This window comes from Penaeus chinensis, chromosome 39, assembly GCF_019202785.1.
Source record: "Penaeus chinensis breed Huanghai No. 1 chromosome 39, ASM1920278v2, whole genome shotgun sequence".
Taxonomy (NCBI): Eukaryota; Metazoa; Arthropoda; class Malacostraca; order Decapoda; family Penaeidae; genus Penaeus; species Penaeus chinensis.
The window spans coordinates 20,930,793-20,950,792 of NC_061857.1; the positions used below are offsets into that span (position 1 = coordinate 20,930,793).

At 40.3% G+C, this 20,000-nt stretch overlaps 2 protein-coding genes and 1 non-coding gene across 3 annotated transcripts in view; 2 read left to right on the forward strand and 1 right to left on the reverse strand.

Moving 5' to 3' along the window:
• LOC125046875 (pirin-like) overlaps positions 1-9,058 on the forward strand; it is a 14,569-nt gene extending 5,511 nt beyond the window's left edge. Inside the window, exons 3-8 of the mRNA XM_047644873.1 lie at positions 378-552; positions 3,129-3,243; positions 3,531-3,593; positions 4,021-4,179; positions 6,942-7,064; positions 8,689-9,058. Coding sequence (XP_047500829.1) covers positions 403-552; positions 3,129-3,243; positions 3,531-3,593; positions 4,021-4,179; positions 6,942-7,064; positions 8,689-8,834 — 756 coding nt within the window. The 5' untranslated portion in view covers positions 378-402 and the 3' untranslated portion in view covers positions 8,835-9,058. The remainder of the gene's footprint in view (positions 1-377; positions 553-3,128; positions 3,244-3,530; positions 3,594-4,020; positions 4,180-6,941; positions 7,065-8,688) is intronic.
• A 1,158-nt stretch (positions 9,059-10,216) lies between these two features.
• On the reverse strand, positions 10,217-19,095 carry LOC125046635 (NADH dehydrogenase [ubiquinone] 1 beta subcomplex subunit 10-like). The gene is made up of 4 exons (XM_047644474.1): positions 18,937-19,095; positions 15,929-16,064; positions 12,612-12,751; positions 10,217-10,608 (listed from the first exon to the last, which is right to left on the reverse strand). Exons 1-4 carry the CDS (start codon positions 19,022-19,024, stop codon positions 10,493-10,495), a joined length of 480 nt encoding a protein of 159 aa, XP_047500430.1. The 5' UTR covers positions 19,025-19,095; the 3' UTR covers positions 10,217-10,492.
• An 813-nt stretch (positions 19,096-19,908) lies between these two features.
• Trnan-guu lies at positions 19,909-19,982 on the forward strand. The gene has a single exon. It is a non-coding gene; the product is annotated as a tRNA-Asn (tRNA).
• Positions 19,983-20,000: the final 18 nt, after the last annotated feature.

Consider the following 20,000-nt stretch of genomic DNA (forward strand, 5'->3'; position numbering starts at 1 on the left):
AACCGAACAGTTAACCAGACCAGCCTTTGTAATCAGCCTAGTCGTACGAGCCAGCCAATTTAATCTAACCAGCCAGGCATATGATGGAAACAAATGCCATAATCTTATTGAATTGACTGATCATAACCAATCCAGTCAAGCTAGCCAGGCATAAGCGAACCTACTCGACTAATGAACCACAATATCCAGAACAATCGGAACCATTTCAACCAAACGAGCTGATTATAAACAGTACAATTAGAAGCAGTCAGAACCAGTCGAGTTAAACAGTCACAATATCCACTATCATCACACAAATAAATATAAATAAATAGATAAGTAAATAATGATAATAATAATAACAATGATAATGATGGTGATAATTTGTATGTTCTCAGCTTAGGAGACTCGATCCCTTTCCTAATGCTGGACGAGTTCCGAGTCCGACCTCCCGCGGGGTTTCCAGACCATCCCCACAGGGGCTTCGAGACGGTCACATACATCCTGAAGGGCGGCGTCAAACACGAGGACTTCTGTGGCCATCAGGGTGTCATTTCGAAGGGCGATCTGCAGGTGAGGTTTCTCTGCTTCGTGTGTGGATGTTGGCGAGAAAATGGGAAGACTGTTAGTGGCTTGTAGTAATGATAGTTCAAGTATTATGATTCGGAAGTGGTACTCAGGCGTGAAAATGGAAGGTAGTACGAGTAGTAGTGTGTGTTTATAGTCATCGCCGCCATTATCACTACCATTTGTACTATCCTTCAATATATCGTAATATTACTTTTGGTCCCCCCGCCCTTTCTTCCTTATCTTCTTTTCTAACGTTCATAGATGCATAATATTCTTCCCCCAATAAAACGGATATTCCAACCCATACATCATCTTTGGTTTCCTTTTTCTTTTTTGAAATTCATTTATGAAAGTAACCGGCACATCGCAATGCTCTTCAAGCCTCACTGATAAGACAGGGTGACTAAGTACTTCAATATTTTCTGTTTCTCATGTCACGCTTGGCTTTTTCCTAATGCAAGATCTGTGTAAATACACTCATGTCTTTTATCTATAAAGTCAGTCAGTCTCTCCCTCCCTCCCTCCCTCTCCTTCCCTCCCTCCCTCCCTCTCTTTCCCTGTCTCTCTCTCTCTCTCTCTCTCTCTATCTGTCTGTCTCTCTCTCTCTCTCTCTCTCTCTCTCTCTCTCTCTCTCTCTCTCTCTCTCTCTCTCTCTCTCTCTCTCTCTCTCTCTCTCTCATCTCTCAATCTCTCTCTCTCTCTTTCTTTCTTTCTTTCTTTCTTTCTACCTCTCCCTCCCTCTCCCTCTCTATCTGTGTTTGAGTGTGACTATGTGACTATGTTTGTGAGACTGTGTGTGTGTGTGTGTGTGTGTGTGTGTGTGTGTGTGTGTGTGTGTGTGTGTGTGTGTGTGTGTGTGTGTGTGTGTGTTTGTGTGTGACTATGACAGATCGTGACTCTTGACCTCAACATTGTTCCCCCAGATCAATATCCGCCATATTTTCGAAGCTACATTCTTTCGTGCACCAAATAGCACGTATTAAAGTATACTTTCACAGATGTCTTTTCCATAGCCAGTTTTATCCAGTCAATAGTAGTAGTAATAATAGTCGTAGTAGTATATTTTATGATGATAGACGGCGTAGTAGCATTGCTACTATTGCAATCGTGGTAGTGGTGATGTGAACGGCATAACCTTTCGTCAAAGTCATGGTTGTAAACATATCAAAGATGGTTTATGATGTTCTTAACGATTAGTAGTGTATATCAAAGGTATTCAGCGGTCATATTTGTAATGATAAATATATCAGTAATATTTCCTAGAAAAATAATGATGATATTAGTAAAATGATGATAGTAATATTATATAAAATAATAATGATGATAATTCTAAGGACAGTAGTTTTAGTGACCCTTACTCGAAATATTCTTATATCATTCATGAAAGACATTGAAAGCATACTTCCTTATCATGAATATGCATGTCAGCACCCTCATGCATCATGCACAGGAATACTGAGTTCCTTTTTTTAATACTTAATTTTATCAGCCGATCTCCTGGGAAATCCTGGAGGCATAATCTCACCGTCATTCACTCGATAACCTTTTTTGGCAATTGTGAAGGGGCTGCTGGGTACACGGGGCTTATCTGACCCGGTGCGGAGAGGAAGGGCGAGGGAGAGACCGGGAGTGAGAAGGACGGGGGGGGGGGAGGGGAACAAAAGAGGTGGCAGAGATGCAAAGGAGAGACAAAAGGGAAGAAATACTTGATAAAAAACTAAAAGGGACATGTGTACGCGCTTGAAAGATTGACAGACGGACTGACAGAGCAAGAACAAGCTACAGAGACAGGCACAGCCAGGCAGACTGAGACATACAGAGAAAGATAAACAGACAGAGAGAGAGGAAGATAAAGAGAAAGAGCAAGAGAGAGCACACACGCACACACGCACACACGCACGCACGCACACACACACACACACACACACACACACACACACACACACACACACACACACACACACACACACACACACACACACACTCACTCACTCACTCACTCACTCACTCACTCACTCACACACTCACACACTCACACACACACACACACACACACACACACACACACAGGAAACAGGATGGAGAAGAGTGGGAACAAGGGAGAGGGAGAGACAGACAAACAGAATCAGACCTTACTGACTACAGCCGAAGTTAGTAAGGTATTGACATTTTGTGTTCCTAAACTCGACCAGTCTACGCAGCCACCATGTCCACCTAAACCATGGTGGCAATGGTTGCTGTTTAAAATATAGGTGATTGGAGAATGAAAGTGAGAGGGAGAGAGAGTAAAGAGTAAAGATGGGAAAGAGGGAGGGTGAGAGAGATAGACAGGTAAACAGGGCTTAATCCAGACAAGTGATCAAAACAAAGAGAAAGAAGAGAAAGTTTTACTACATACGCAGATTGATGAAAAGAAGAAGAAAAAAAAAAGAGAAACGAACTAGGACAAGAACAAAGAGACGGAAGAAAAAAGAAACCACAACAGAAACAGAAATATGAAACCAAGAAGAGACTTAATTCAGCCTATGTCCTCTACTCGTACGTTATTCCTCGACTAACAGTAACCCGCCTCGTTGCAGTGGATGACGGCAGGACGCGGCGTTGTCCACTCGGAGATGCCGGCGACCGATGGAGAGAATGTAGGCCTTCAACTCTGGGTCAACCTTCCCAAGGCGGAGAAGTTAATTGAGCCGGGTACTTTCTTTTGGCAGTTTTGTCTTTCTTTTCCCCTTTAAGTTTTATTAGGATTTGTGATTATCTTGTTTTGTCTGATGGGGTAACTTTATTTCGGCTAAAGTAGATTGGTTTACTGGAGAACTTTTGTAATATTCGAAATTTACGTTATGGATATAGTTTCATGTGTGTGTGTGTGTGTGTGTGTGTGTGTGTGTGTGTGTGTGTGTGTGTGTGTGTGTGTGTGTGTGTGTGTGTGTGTGCGCGCGCGCGCATCGGCAGAACCACTAACATTTCGTCTCCCACAGCTTATCAGGAGCTCTTGGCAACAGAAATACCGAGCACGACGCAAGATGGGACCTCTGTCAAAGGTAAGCCAGGAGGGCAATCACGGCGTTGTGAGTAATATGTATAATAGTATAACAGTACTGTCCACGTGCCAAAATTAAGCTAAATAATTTGAGATAAGTTTTTAGCCTTGAACTTGTTACTGCTCTCCGGATTAATCAGATACATTGAATTTCTTCAATCCAAATGCATCGAAATAAAGATTTAAACCAGTAAAATATAATGAAAATTAGCTTAAAGAAAAGCACTTGCCAGCAGAATGAGCACTAGGAGGGAGTGGCAACCCCTGCCCTCCTCCTTCGATACGCCTCTGTACCGAGTATAACAAAAGCAAGCAAGAGAAAGATGTACGGATGAGAATTAGTTTATCCAGGCGATACATTACCTTTGATCCGATGAAAAATAGAAACATCAAATAACATCAAACCCTACTTACTCTCATCCCCACAGTGATCGCAGGAGAGAGCATGGGCATCCAGTCACCCGTGCGAACCCACACCCCCGTCTACTACCTTGACTTCGAGCAGGAGCCGGGCGCCAGACTCATCCAGGAAGTGCCACAGTCATGGAATGCGTTTTTGTATGTCCTCTCTGGCATGATTAAAATCCGTAAGTTTAGAAAGGGGAAAGGGATTTTAAAAGTTTGATTTCTGGAGGATGAGTTATAATATAGAGAGGAGGTTCTAGACATAACAAGCTCCAAGGTTATCCCAGGACAAAGTGCCTATGACATTGTCCTCGTTGATGCAGACCTCAGACCAACCAGACAATCACGCAGGGCATCACTACGGCATGGACTACTTCTATACATATACCCACATAAAACCCTTTACTCACATTCACGGAAAAAACACTTACGCCGAAAACATCTTCAAGCAGACACACACCGCAAACATACAGCACACCGGGGAATTGGACCGCTTTCAAATCCTTCCAAAAACATTTCCCCAAAACATAGAGAAAGCGGAACACGAACATATTTCCACCAACATCGCAAGCGATCCTACACGCTTCTTTAAGTTCTCCCAAGGCCCGCAGACAAGACACTACGGCAATCACAGCCATGAAAGACACCAACAACACTCCGACCCAGAACACAAAACACGCTTACTCAACACACACTTCCAATCACAAACGAAGATGTCGATACACCCGACATATCAGAGAGCCCTTACCCTCCAATCCCCCCACTTGACATCTCTAATAACGGCATCCAGAATTACTGACAACACTAGACCCAAACAAAGCCAGTGGACCAGACCAGATACCTGCCTTAATCCTGAACTCTTGCGCCCTTCCCCTTGCTCCTATCCTACAATTTAGTTTCACCCAGTCACTCACTTCATACAACGTACCTGTAGATTGGCTTTATGCAAATATCACCTCCTTTAAATTATGGAATTGTGCAATCACAGGACCACTTCTTCATTGGATCACTTTTTCCTCAGGAACTGTACCAGACGCCAAACACATAGCTTACAACACACTTGTACGCCCAACAGTTGAGTATTGTAGGTAGCAAACATAACACTGGAAAGCTCGAACAGGTCAACACTAGGGCTGCCGGGTTTATTACACAATTACACGCGTACACCTGGTATAACTCACGTAAAAAAAAAAAATCAGATAAATATGGACTTGCTCGAAGACAAGCACACAGATTTACAATCATGTACAAGATCACAAGCAACCTTATGGACATGAACAAATAGGAATACTTACAAGTAGCATATACACGTAGCACTCGAAACTCACACCAACATACCACACCAACACCGCCCCCTACTAGCACTCTTTTTTCCGTGTACCACATGCGACTGGAACAGGCAACACATAATTGAAACACTCAGACCCTTCACTGACAAGTTAAACGAACATATAACATTACAAGCACCTTCACAAACTCAAACAATGCCACTTCTACCTTAATCCTTTCCCCCACCCCCATCAACCAGCCATACATGCATAATATGCGCTTACAGCGTCCTGCGCATTAACATTGAGATTCAACACCACTCACTCTTCCTCCTGACCTCGTCCTTCAACGACTTCCACCTTTACAAATCTTTTAAATAAGCTTTCCAGTCCAGTCAAGTGGAATTGTTTTTTTTTAATCCACCTACAGCCCCTTGTTTTGATAAACCCTTCTATTCTAACAATGTGTCCAAAAACGAAGTAGTCCCTTTCGCAGCAAGCCCAGAGGCCGCCGAAAATCCTACAAATATATTGCCAAAATTACGTTCCGTAGACATGACATCCCCCATGAAGTTTATATTAGTGGAGAGTCCTGCCCTGTCCGGTCATATCGACCCCTCCCCCTCCAGTCAGAAATGTTGGCATTTTGGCCATCCTGTTAAGCATTGTTGCTCCATAGCCCGCTGTCCCTCCGTGTGCCCAACCTAGCTATGATCGTTCAAACTTCCTTGCGCAATTAAACATGTTCAAATTGTGGTGGCTCCCATCATTTATTTTATAGGAGCTGCCCTACACTAGGGGACATATCAGCTCTGGGTGAATATATTCAGTTTATAGTCTTACTTGTATATGTAATGTTTGTGATCATATAATCAATTGCAACTCCTACTACATTGTTTTCTCATTCATACCTGTGTATATATATATATATATATATATATATATATATATATGTATGTGTGTGTGTGTGTGTGTGTGTGTGTGTATGTGTGTATGTATGTGTTGTGTGTATGTATGTGTGTGTGCGTGTGCGTGTGCGTGTGCGTGTGCGTGTGGTGTGTGTGTGCGTGTGCGTGTGTGTGTGTGTGTGTGTGTGTGTGTGTGTGTGTGTGTGTGTGTGTGTGCGTGCGCGCGTGCGCGCGTGTGTGTGTGTGTATATATAGTTTTAGATGAATAGTGATATGACAGTGAGTGAGTGAACGAGGGACAGATTATGTAATAAGGTAATGGTAAACGATCAGGGTAAGTGGACAGAAGTAGGGGATGAAGAAGGGACGGAAAAGGAAAGGAGAAGAAAAGACCGTGCAAAAGACTGGGGTCCAAGGCAGGGTTGATTCCCTACAATGGGCCTCAGTCTCCGTCTCCCTGGCCCCCTACAACAACGAGCAAAGGATTGCGGGGAATGCGTGGCAGAGACTGTAAAATGTTGATACTTGCCATGTCTGGTTTATTCTTGATATCGAATGTAAGGTTAAGTCAGGCGTGAACTGGAAAGCCACTTGAGACCAGATATTTGCAGGTATATTCATGTATTGAATACCAGCGAAATCTTGTATGAATTCCACCAGCATGGTCATATTGATCCAGTACATTCCAAGAATGCATGACATTTATCAACACATTTTATATCTTATTTATTCATCTTTATTTTTATTAATGGATTTTCCCTTTTCTAGAAAGTGAAGATGAGGAGGAGGACGTGGAGAGTGAGGCCCACCACACACTCGTTCTCGGTGAGGGTGACTCCGTCCAGGTGACCAATATGGGTCCTGACAAGGCGCACTTCGTCCTCATTGCAGGTGAGTGGAGGTCGAAGATTTTTTTTTTTTTTTTTTTGCTAGGCTTTCCTCTCTCATATTTTATTATTTTTTCTTTTCTTTATTTCCATTTCTGCTACGCTTTTCATCTCTGTTATTTCTCTGTTTTCCCCTTTCTCCAGTAATCTTTTTTTTCCCTCTCTAATTTTATCTTCTTTATGAAATTGCACAATTAATTTACCTGTCACATGTTACCATTTACATTTATATATTACAGTAATGATGACCATGATAGATAATCCTTTATGTATGTAACAGAATTACCGCATAGGAATTTTGATGGACCATGAGGATCATCAACAACTTGCACTGCTAAAAAATAAAAATCATTATTACTAATAGAGAAAAAAATACAAGGCTAAAATATAATAGATTCCTAGTGATGGCAGGTCACAACCCACAAGTTCTCATCCAATGGGTTTCTTTTAATCTTTATAGAAGAATTAATTAATTAATGGTTAAAAGCAAAATAAATGTGCTAGACATCTAAGGTCATGTAGCACTATAGTAAATGGTAGTGAAGGGTGGTTGAGTTAGTGATTAGTTGTCAAAGTTGGGCAAAGGAATTGACGAGTAAATGGGTTAAGGTTGGGTAAGGTAATGTATAGGGGTTAGATCAAGTGAAGGATGTATATGCATTTGAGGAATGAAAACAGGTTGTCAAAGCAGAAAGTGTGAGAAGTTGTGGGAGGGATCACGAAAATCGGTCCCATTTGGCTGGGCTAAATAGATTATTTAAGAATTTTGTAGAGATGGGGGTAGTAGAAGGACGGGGGCATGTGGAAGAGGGAGTAGTGTTGAGGGAGGTAGTGTTATGGGGAGGTGGACAATAAGGTTGTAAGGTAGTAATAAGGGAGGATGGGGTAGTTGATGAAGAAGGTTGTGGGGGTATAGTTGTTGAAGTTGAGCATGTTGGGAGAAATGTCTCCTGGGGTGTTGATTAGGGTGGATACTGTACTAGTCGGCATTGAGGAGGGGGTATTAGTTGTAGTGTTCAGAGCCGTGGTCAAAGGAGAGTCTGGGGTCAGGGAATCGGGCGAGTTTGAATTGGTGGAGCTATTTGATGAAGAGGCAGTTGCCTCTAATAATGGTATGGTTAATGGTTAATGGTTATTCACTGTTGGCCATGATAAGCCTGGAGTATGTTGGGGAGAGAAATGGTCCACCCCTCAGGGTCGCTTGAGGGGTAAGGGCTAGACAACTAAAGCAGGGGAATACCGTGCCCATGGCTCCCTCAGGACTGGCACAAAGTCAGCCTTTCATCCTTTCAGCACGGCTCTCACACCTTAGGAAGTGGATAGTAGAAGGGGTTGGTGAAGGAACAGAAACGAAAAAGTGGGAGGGGAAAAAAAAAGACCATGCAAAATTTGTTGAGTCGAGGGCTGAGTCCCAAGGTTGGGGAGTTCCCCAGCATTGGGTCCCAGTCTCCGCCTCCTAAGCCCCCCCACGACAACAACGGGCAAGGGATTGGGGGGGTCTTTATAGAAGAGATTAACTTGAATCTTGTATTAATATAGAGATTTTGTCCTACTGCCCTCCCCCTCCACATGCGTGACAGGCCATAGCATTGTCAATCACCCAAAGTATTCCCTTCCTCTTCCAACAGGCCAGCCCATCGGAGAGCCTGTAGCCCAGTACGGTCCCTTCGTCATGAACACACAAGAGGAGATCAATGAGGCTATAACAGACTATAACCTCCAACAGAACGGCTTTGAGAATGCACATGGGTGGAGATCGGCTGCACAGAAATAGGTTAACTCTACATCATCAGGAAATTCATTAGTAGCTCCTCTGTTGCAGAAATGGTTACATGCACATTATTTTTAATGAAACACTGAGCAAACTGCTCAAATTAATGAAGGTATAATTATATTAATTTATATCTTGGTTATATATGATCTTTTCATTGTTAAATATTTATATTGACAAAAATTAATGTAAAAAAAATTAACCTTTGTCCGTATGAGAAACAAATAAAAATAAATTAAATCTCTCCCCTTTTTTAATTATACACTATATAAATATTTTGTAATATAACAAAAGAAATATCAATTCTGAATATTAGAATCATCAAAATGCAAGTGGGAACCTATATACATCTATTTATTAAATAGTTTTTTTTTTTTTTTTAAGTCATAAGCGAGCCAACTATGAGTACTACCTATCTCACCAATTGTTCTTGATTTTCAGAAATATTTTCTGATACCTAGTATTGCTGTTAATGTCAATAACACTAATAATTATGTCTATAGAAAAAAATAACAGCATCACACCATTTTTTTTTCTTGCATAGCTGAATATATAATGCAGGAGGTAGGAAAAAATTAAATAATACTGGTCTAAGTACTTCTATTTCCTCTTCCGAGTTAATAAAAAAAAGAATATATAGGTGGGAAAAATAAAATTTTCTGCTTTTAAAACAAAATTTCTAGTGTTTCCTTTAACCATATAGCTCCAGTTGAATAGATCAGACTGACTTGTCATTTTGGCTGGGTCATCGTATCCCAGGTTTTGAAGTACTACTAGTATGTGAAAAGGAAATGGTCATAGGATCCTCCCCAACAGCTTGGTGTTAGTGTTGTTTGAACAGGAAAATTACAAGTTTTTCTTTCAGAGGGAATAATAAAAAGTAACACGGAAAATATTAGGAATTATTTCGGTAGGAATTTTAAAGACATTTTCCATGGGCAATTATCAGCAGGCCCTGTCTGCAAGAAAAAAAAAGTTTTTTCCCACAAATTCAAGGAAAATTGAAAGCAGATGAGGTCACAAGATCTACTAACTGACTCCTTTGTGCCTAAACACAACATTTCCTAGATGTTGGGTTAATAAATGCTAAAAAAGAAAAGAAAGTGATATCATAAGTCAGCATTCAGTAAATTAATAAAGAATTGTACAAAAAAATTATAAGAGGAAAAAAATCTACCCTTTAAGTTTCCTAGATTACCATTGAAGTAGACAGTAGGTAATGAGAGAAAATACTTTTAACATCCTGTTGGACAGAAATAAAAAATTATTGTATACTCATACCAGGAAACTTTTCTCTTAAAACTTACAAGTGATTCCCCCTCCACGCCAAGACCTTTAAGAGAGAATACGATATGGAACGAAGACAAATAAAAGCAAAACACACATCAAATAAAGTCTATTTATTATGTACAGCTTCTGATGGTTTTACAAAGCATTGTTGTCCATCTGATTGAATGACAAACTTCTTTAACACATCCATGTTCACAGTATGAATGAAAACTGTCAACCTCTACATGTAGTGACATACAAAGATTAACCCTAAACAGGATGAACACCTCGCCATCTACTCAAACCCAATCACTTTTAGATCAAGAGTGACAACCTTGGAATATCAGGGTTCCTACTTAATGCTATCTTTCAATGTCCTCCGAGGGCACAATTCAAAGGGCACTCTTCATTCCTGAGCCCACAGGTCCATGACGGCGCTCCCAGATAAGGCGGTGTTTCTGCTTCATGTAGGCATCTTTCACATTGCCATAAGCACCTAGGTCACCATCTGGAAGGATTAAATGATTAGTGTATTATGTACAGCGTGTTGAAAAAAACTAAGTCATGAGAAGTCAATAATTTATAACACTTGTTTTTGCTAGTCCTCCATGCCATACCACACTATCTGTAGAGAGAACTATACCTCTGGCAGGCAAGATCCTGCAAAATCAGTCTAAACCACCCTATAAATGACAGGTCAGGTTGTACAGACACTGTACACAGCCAGATGTCTTTCCATAACTAGTAAAAAAATTATTCTACCAAGTAACTGACAAATGGAAGATTTGCCAGTGGTTACATGTCATGTTTTGCACACTGTTACTCACTACATCACACTTTCAACAGTGGATGACCTTTGAGAAGTACTCAGGTTGAATTAGACTCTTATAGCAAAAACCTAATAAACAAGTAAAAAGTTTGCTAATTTACATTACTGTATTAGTTAGAAGACCTAATGTCAACTAGCTAATATTATTTTTAATTTTTTTCATGAGTTTATACATGCCAGATGCTCGCAACTAACAGTTTTCAGTCTGCATTTGGGCAAGTAAGAGGGATTTGTCAGGACATTCAGTAAACCAATCAGAAACTAATGCAAGAACAACATTATAGTCATGTCGATATTCTCGGAAGAACAAGATCTCTGTTTGTAAACTAAATAGAGACTTTAACAACTGAATTTCCCTGTATTCATGAATTTTTCCCAATGATCCTGATGACATGATCATCATGTCATGAAAAAACATTGGTTAGAGAGGCAGGTGAATGAACATGCCGTCATAGGGAAAATTTGGCTTTGGGCCAGGGGGACGGTAACTTGCCATTGTGAGCATTTCAGCTAAAGGCTGGAGTGATGGGCATGACTTACCAAGAGTGCACAAAGCTCCTGGAGGGTGATTACTCATCTGGCATTTAGGAAAGGCCTTTTGCATTCTTTCCATTGATAAATGAGCAGAATGTACGATCCGTGAGCCATTACTGGAAGAGTGCCAGCTCCAGGGAGGGAGACTAGTTACATGCCCAGAAACCTTATGTATTGCATAATATTATTATCATTATTATTGTTAATAATAATAATAATAAAACAAATAACAAAATGCTACTTACAATTATCATTAATGCATTGAGTTATGGACTACCTAGAGAGATGATATGGAGTCTGTGCAAGAAAGATACTCTACTGCTTTCTGGATAAAACAAATCAAATGACAAAGAGACTAGAAAATGACAAAAAATAAATAAACAAATAAATAAATAAATAAATAATAAAAACACTTGTACAGGAAAATAAGTCTTGTCACCATACACGTGTGTTTGTGTACATACAAGTTATACACCCATCAGAGTGGCCACTCCAGTAAGCCTACTCTGCCATATCTTGGGCCATGGGATGGCAATGAAGCATCTGGACCCAATGAGTTACTGGCCACAATTCCTTGGGCTCTCCTTCCTTCCCAGCCACAAAAAGCAATTTTGATCTGTGAAGTTTCTACAGCTCACATTCCTATGCCAGAAATTGCACGTCTCATGTTGGTATATCCAATATTCAGTTCAGGGGGGCAAGAGGATATAAAGGATATGGTGCCATGGAGGCATTTTTGAAAAGTGAACATACCACACCTTAGGAGAAATCTTATCTTATACTTGCTAGGTTCATTCATCACAAGGGAGACAGGGAGTACAAAGCAATACAAGGAATGGGGAAATGGAGGTGACTTCAGGGAGTGTAGGTGGGATAACTTTCCCAAAAGGTAATAGACTAATTTTCTCACACTACCTACTTACCACTGACTGACAAAATGAAAGAAAGAGAGAAAGAGAAAAAACGAAACAAAGAAAGAAAACAACAAGCCTGCTTTTGAGAGGCAATGCTTCATTGTTCTGGCTCTGATCAAATGACAATAGTACAAATATACATGAGTATCCTTGGAACTTTACAGGTTAATTACACTAATAAATGACCACTTAAATAAACTAGCTAAGTCATCTAGACCCATGAACAGAACTTACACTTAATAAACCAGTTTTCAGCTGCCTTGTCATAATCCTCCAACATCTTTGCACACTTAGTTTTGCTGTCTGCACCCTCGTACATAACACAGTCCTCCTTGCGCTGACGTAGAATGTTCAGGACTTCATTGTCAACCATTCTGTGGGAAAGAAAATTTCTCAAAAACTGTGTAATGACAAACTTAATGGCTATTCTGTGGAAAAAACAAAATAATGTGTCTGTTAGTACATTTTTTAAATTGTTTTTCTTAAAAGACACTTTTTTTTCTCATAATGAAAAGTGTTTCCAACCCTTTCTAACATGAACTTCCTTTCATACTAGCATGAAAATGTTTTATACTCAAGCAATGAAAAGAAAAAAAAAAAAAAAAAAAAAAAAAAAAAAAAACCCTGTTCTGTAACTAGTTTATGAGCCAAAGAAATTAGCATTCTAAAATTAGCCTTGCAACTGTCCCACTGAATATGGCAGTGTACATCATGTTAACATAATGAACTGCCCTAATCATGGTAAAACTCACTTAATAAAGCATAATTAAATCCAAGTAAAATCAGATATATGTACCTGCAAGGCATGTCCAAAATTTACACACAACACACACCACACACACAGCACAACACACACACACACACAGCACAACACACACACACAGCACACACACACACACACAGCACAACACACACACACACACACAGCACAACACACACACACACACACACAGCACAACACACACACACACAGCACAACACACACACACACACACAGCACAACACACACACACACACACAGCACAACACACACACACACACACACCACAACACACACACACACACACAGCACAACACACACACACACACAGCACAACACACACACACACACACAGCACAACACACACACACACACAGCACAACACACACACACACACAGCACAACACACACACACACACAGCACAACACACACACACACACACAGCACAACACACACACACACACACAGCACAACACACACACACACACACAGCACAACACACACACACACACACAGCACAACACACACACACACACACAGCACAACACACACACACACACACAGCACAACACACACACACACACACAGCACACACACACACACACACAGAACAACACACACACACACACACAGCACAACACACACACACACACACAGCACAACACACACACACACACACAGCACAACACACACACACACACACACAGCACAACACACACACACACACACAGCACAACACACACACACACACACAGCACAACACACACACACACACACAGCACAACACACACACACACACACACAGCACAACACACACACACACACACACAGCACAACACACACACACACACACAGCACAACACACACACACACACACAGCACAACACACACACACACACACAGCACAACACACACACACACACACAGCACAACACACACACACACACACAGCACAACACACACACACACACACAGCACAACACACACACACACACACACAGCACAACACACACACACACACACAGCACAACACACACACACACACACACCACAACACACACACACACACACAGCACAACACACACACACACACAGCACAACACACACACACACACACAGCACAACACACACACACACACACAGCACAACACACACACACACACACAGCACAACACACACACACACACACAGCACAACACACACACACACACACAGCACAACACACACACACACAGCACAACACACACACACACACAGCACAACACACACACACACACAGCACAACACACACACACACACAGCACAACACACACACACACAGCACAACACACACACACACAGCACAACACACACACACACAGCACAACACACACACACACAGCACAACACACACACACAGCACAACACACACACACAGCACAACACACACACACACAGCACAACACACACACACACAGCACAACACACACACACACAGCACAACACACACACACACACAGCACAACACACACACACACAGCACAACACACACACACACAGCACAACACACACACACACAGCACAACACACACACACACAGCACAACACACACACACACAGCACAACACACACACACACAGCACAACACACACACACACAGCACAACACACACACACACAGCACAACACACACACACACACAGCACAACACACACACACACAGCACAACACACACACACACAGCACAACACACACACACACACAGCACAACACACACACACACAGCACAACACACACACACACAGCACAACACACACACACACACAGCACAACACACACACACACACAGCACAACACACACACACACAGCACAACACACACACACACAGCACAACACACACACACACACAGCACAACACACACACACACACACAGCACAACACACACACACACACACACACACAGCACAACACACACACACACACACAGCACAACACACACACACACACACAGCACAACACACACACACACACACAGCACAACACACACACACACACACAGCACAACACACACACACACACAGCACAACACACACACACACACACACAGCACAACACACACACACACACACAGCACAACACACACACACACACACAGCACAACACACACACACACACACAGCACAACACACACACACACACACACAGCACAACACACACACACACACACAGCACAACACACACACACACACACAGCACAACACACACACACACACACAGCACAACACACACACACACACACAGCACAACACACACACACACACACAGCACAACACACACACACACACACAGCACAACACACACACACACACACAGCACAACACACACACACACACAGCACAACACACACACACACACAGCACAACACACACACACACACAGCACAACACACACACACACACACAGCACAACACACACACACACAGCACAACACACACACACACAGCACAACACACACACACACAGCACAACACACACACACAGCACAACACACACACACAGCACAACACACACACACAGCACAACACACACACACAGCACAACACACACACACAGCACAACACACACACACAGCACAACACACACACACAGCACAACACACACACACACACACACACACACACACACACACACACACACACACACACACACACACACACACACATATATCTCAGACCAGTACCAATCAACCTTTTGTATCTACAACCCTTTAATTAATTTAAATGCAAATGTAAATTCCTCATGCCCTTTACCTGTCTCTCTTGAACTGTTCATCTGCTTCAATGTAGCAGACAATATCGTCGGTGTAGCACTCGTCAATCGTCGGGACACGGCGGAATTGGCGGTGATACCAGGGATAGTCTTCTCTGTTTTTGACCACCACCGATTCTGAGGAGGAAAAAAATATATAAATAAATCAATAGATAAATAAAATTAATAAATAAATAATAATAATAATCTAAGAAGACTAACTCTTGGTTTCCCATATTGTGAGCATCTAGCAACCATCAGTTTGCATAGTAAAAAATCTTAATAGAAAACACCACAGTAGCCATCATAACATATCAAATGCTTCAACAGAAAAAACAGATAAACTTATAAATGGGTAGAATATCTATTTCTTAATTAAAAAATAAACTGATTTTCAGTCCTCCACAGTATTTTATTTATTTTTCTAACAATTAAGAGAATAAACATGATGTAATACTATGCAAACAGAGAAGTGTAACAAAAAGTTTTCACAATTCAGAGTTTCTATATGTATATTTACTACTGTTTAATAAGCCAATGTCACCAAGAAAATTGTGTGTTCACTGTAGTATATTAAAAAAATAATAATAATAAGGAAAAGGGGTAAGTAAATAGGTAGTACTCATAGCTGGCCACTGCAGCTATGTCCTGTGTTGTTTATTACTATTTTTTATGGCCTAAAAGATGTCACTGAATATTTTCTTTTATCTCTGTATCCAGTATTGATGGTTAGCTCATATCCATTCACCTTTTCCTTGTCATTCTTAATCATATCATTCTCTTACCTTGCTTTGAGACATTCAAAGCAAGAATGTCTCATCAAACATTTGACCTTGTTCAGTTGTGCATGTTGCCCATGTATGTCACTTATATTTTTAATTTCTGTTCATATTCAGAATCACACCACTCAGTTGAAAACCATTCATGCCAAAGAATATAGTGCAAAGAATGTAATTAAGTAATGGCTGCTTAACCGATACCACTTGGGATGGCATATACATACATGCCATGCCCACCGTGATTTTAATTTATCCATTATTTTCACACACAGATTCCTCCACAAGTACCAAGTCACCAAGAGCCAATTACGAGTAATGCCTGTCTTACCTGTTTACCCTTTTCTTTGATTGTCAAAAATATTTTACGTTATCTTGTATTGCTGTTACTAATATCTATAACATTATAGTAATAATAAGGTCTATTATAAAAATAACACCATCAATATTCATAGCATTAGTAAAAAGAACATTTTTCCCACCAATTCAAGGAAAGGTGAAATCAGGTAAGGTCACAAGGTCTACTAACCGACTCCTTTCTGGCTAAGCACTGGCAGAGCCATCTATGTGCAGACATTTCACAATTTTTTTTTTATATGAGCACAGAATTTCCCAGGTGGTATCGAGTTAATACCCAGAACCTTATGCTACTGTCAACTGTTGCTTTTCCTAGATATCTGTACAAAAAAATAGTACTACCACAACCCACATTTGTTTTAGATTAAACACTTGTCTTTGAATACTTGATTAGTTGGCTAATGCAAGGCAAGTAATCACAGCAATGTAGATTGTTTAATTAATTTTGTGACATGGAGTTGGGGACTTAGTATCTAGGGAGTGTATTCATATCATTTTACCCTCAGTATAACCACACTAACTTCTTTCTGATTATCAATATCTTTCTGAATTTCACATATATATATATATATATATATATATATATATATATATATATATATGCACTAAGAAATAAATATAGTCTTATGTGATTTTATCTCATAATTGTTAGCAGATATCTTTAAGCCCTTGAATCCAGATGGTATAATGATTACACCATGAGAAAATCTGGCTGCAGACTGAACAACATAAATATGCCTTCATGGAAAAATCTGGCTGAAGGCCTGGTGACATGAATATGCTGTCATGAGAATTTCAGCTGAAGGCCAGGGTGACTGGAATGACTCTCCACAAGTGCATTAAGTTCTTGGAGGGTGATTAACCTCAGTGGGCATTTAGGAAGAGGGTCTTGCATTATTTCCATCAGTAAAATGAGTATGAAATGTACCCTCTGAGTTATGACAGGAAGAGCATCAGCTGTAGGGGAGACACGATTTCTATGCTCAGGATCTTATTCCTGCCTGCCATGACCAGTACAGAAGTGTATCACAGAAAATTGAATATTATAGAAAAAAAAAGATTGAGTCCCCTATCAACCTTCCCCTCTGGCAACTTAGATTGTTGAATAGATTTTGTGATGTGGAGTTTGGGACTTAGTCTTTGGCACGCATATCCATATTGTGAAGATTTACCAAAAATAATGATTCAAATAATGTTACTGTTATTGTACAGAATTATACTATAATTCTCTCTAGGTAGTCTGTAACTTACAGACTACCTAGAGAGATGACGTGAAGTCTGTCCAAGGATACCATCTATTATCCTCTTATACAGCATATAAAATGACAAATATAGACCTTGGAAAATGGCAAAAAAACAATGCTTCTGCAGAAAAAGAGATAACATGTCAAAATGGAGGCAAGGAGTCTTGACACTACACACAAACGCTCATGTTTAATACTGTTACACAAAGATAATGGCTAATGTTGCTGAAAAGGGCACTACAGAGATAGAGAAAGACTAAGGTAACAGTCGTAACGAACACTACACCTAGGCATAAAAGATGTAAAGTAACATTTAAGGTTTACATTTTTGGCGTTTAGCAGAAAATATTTACGGCAACAAATTAATATAAAGTCATTTTTTAAAGGAAGCATCACTGGGTTAATTTTTAAGATTAGAATTATTGAAATAATAGCTACTATTTGAGATATATTCTAAACAACTTTTCTACACACCAGTTCACCAATACCTCATGAAATACTCACAATAATAATAAAAAATATATCAAAATACACATATTCCGGCCCCGATTCGCCGAAACAAACCAACTGTCTTTCTCTCCACCTCTTGCAACTTATCAACGCCCCATACTCCATTGCATCCTAACTCCTCACCTCTGAACCATGTCACCGGCTTCTCCAAGACGTTATTCACACTCCGGATGAAGGAATCGAAGCCACTATTCGCTCCTTCGGGCTCCATCTTCGACCTTTTTCCTTCGAGACCAAAACACAGATGACCGGACCCACAGCGTTGCCAATGCTGAGGCTGGAGGAGACGGAGAGGTTGCTAGATCCAAGCAAGTTTTGCTATAGTCTAGCGATAACGTTTGTTTTGCTTGTGATTGGGTTATGATTGGTGAATTTATTTAATATTGGTGTTTTTTTTAATGCCCGTGTGTTCTTTTTTGGCAGAAGTGTTCGGTTTTGGCTGATAAGTACACTTTGCTATCTTGTTACAAAATTTTCAGTAGAATAAAATTTGACAGAAGTATAATAATCCTTTCAAAAGATACACACAAACTACGTTCATACGATATACAACGCTCATTTTACTTTATTCTTTCATTGAACAACATTAATTAACGTAGGTGCTGAAATCAGTAACCCTGACTAAAGAATACTAACGACATCTGTTGGGATTTAATATCATTAAAACAAATGAATCTATTTTGGCGTAGCTATATATCAAAGATATCTTTTCTGTTGTCCTTACAATTCGGTTTTATAGTATGATTTATCTATGAAATAATTTAAAAATATAAATGGTGTGTACAAAGTATATAATCTTGATAGGCCACTAGACGTTTTCATTGTCGTGTGCTGAACCTCTCATTTTGTCATTTATTCATTAATTTATCTAAAAATGAATCATTGTCTTGAAATCACACGCATCTAAATAATATGGTAGTATAACAAATAATGCTCTCAATATAATCACATTTAAAGAGTTCCATAGCCCAAGCTCGCTTACTTCCTCACATATATCTCTACTCTACAATTATTCTAGACTCGCTAAAAAATACTTTACAGTTTTATATTAATAAACAAAAGCATCAAAACGGCAAAGTTGCACTCTCTTTCCAAGCCTCCGTGGCACAATTGGTTAGCGCGTTCGGCTGTTAACCGAAAGGTTGGTGGTTCGAGCCCACCCGGGGGCGCTACTTTTACCAAAGGAT

Excerpts from the sequence above, each read along its gene's own strand:
- LOC125046635 (XM_047644474.1), bottom strand. The coding sequence starts at position 19,024 with ATGGAGCCCGAAGGAGCGAATAGTGGCTTCGATTCCTTCATCCGGAGT. Across the intron at positions 16,065-18,936 it reads GCCGGTGACATGGTTCAGAG|AATCGGTGGTGGTCAAAAAC; the intron begins GTGAGGAGTTAG and ends TTTCCTCCTCAG. Across the intron at positions 12,752-15,928 it reads GAACAGTTCAAGAGAGACAG|AATGGTTGACAATGAAGTCC; the intron begins GTAAAGGGCATG and ends TCTTTCCCACAG.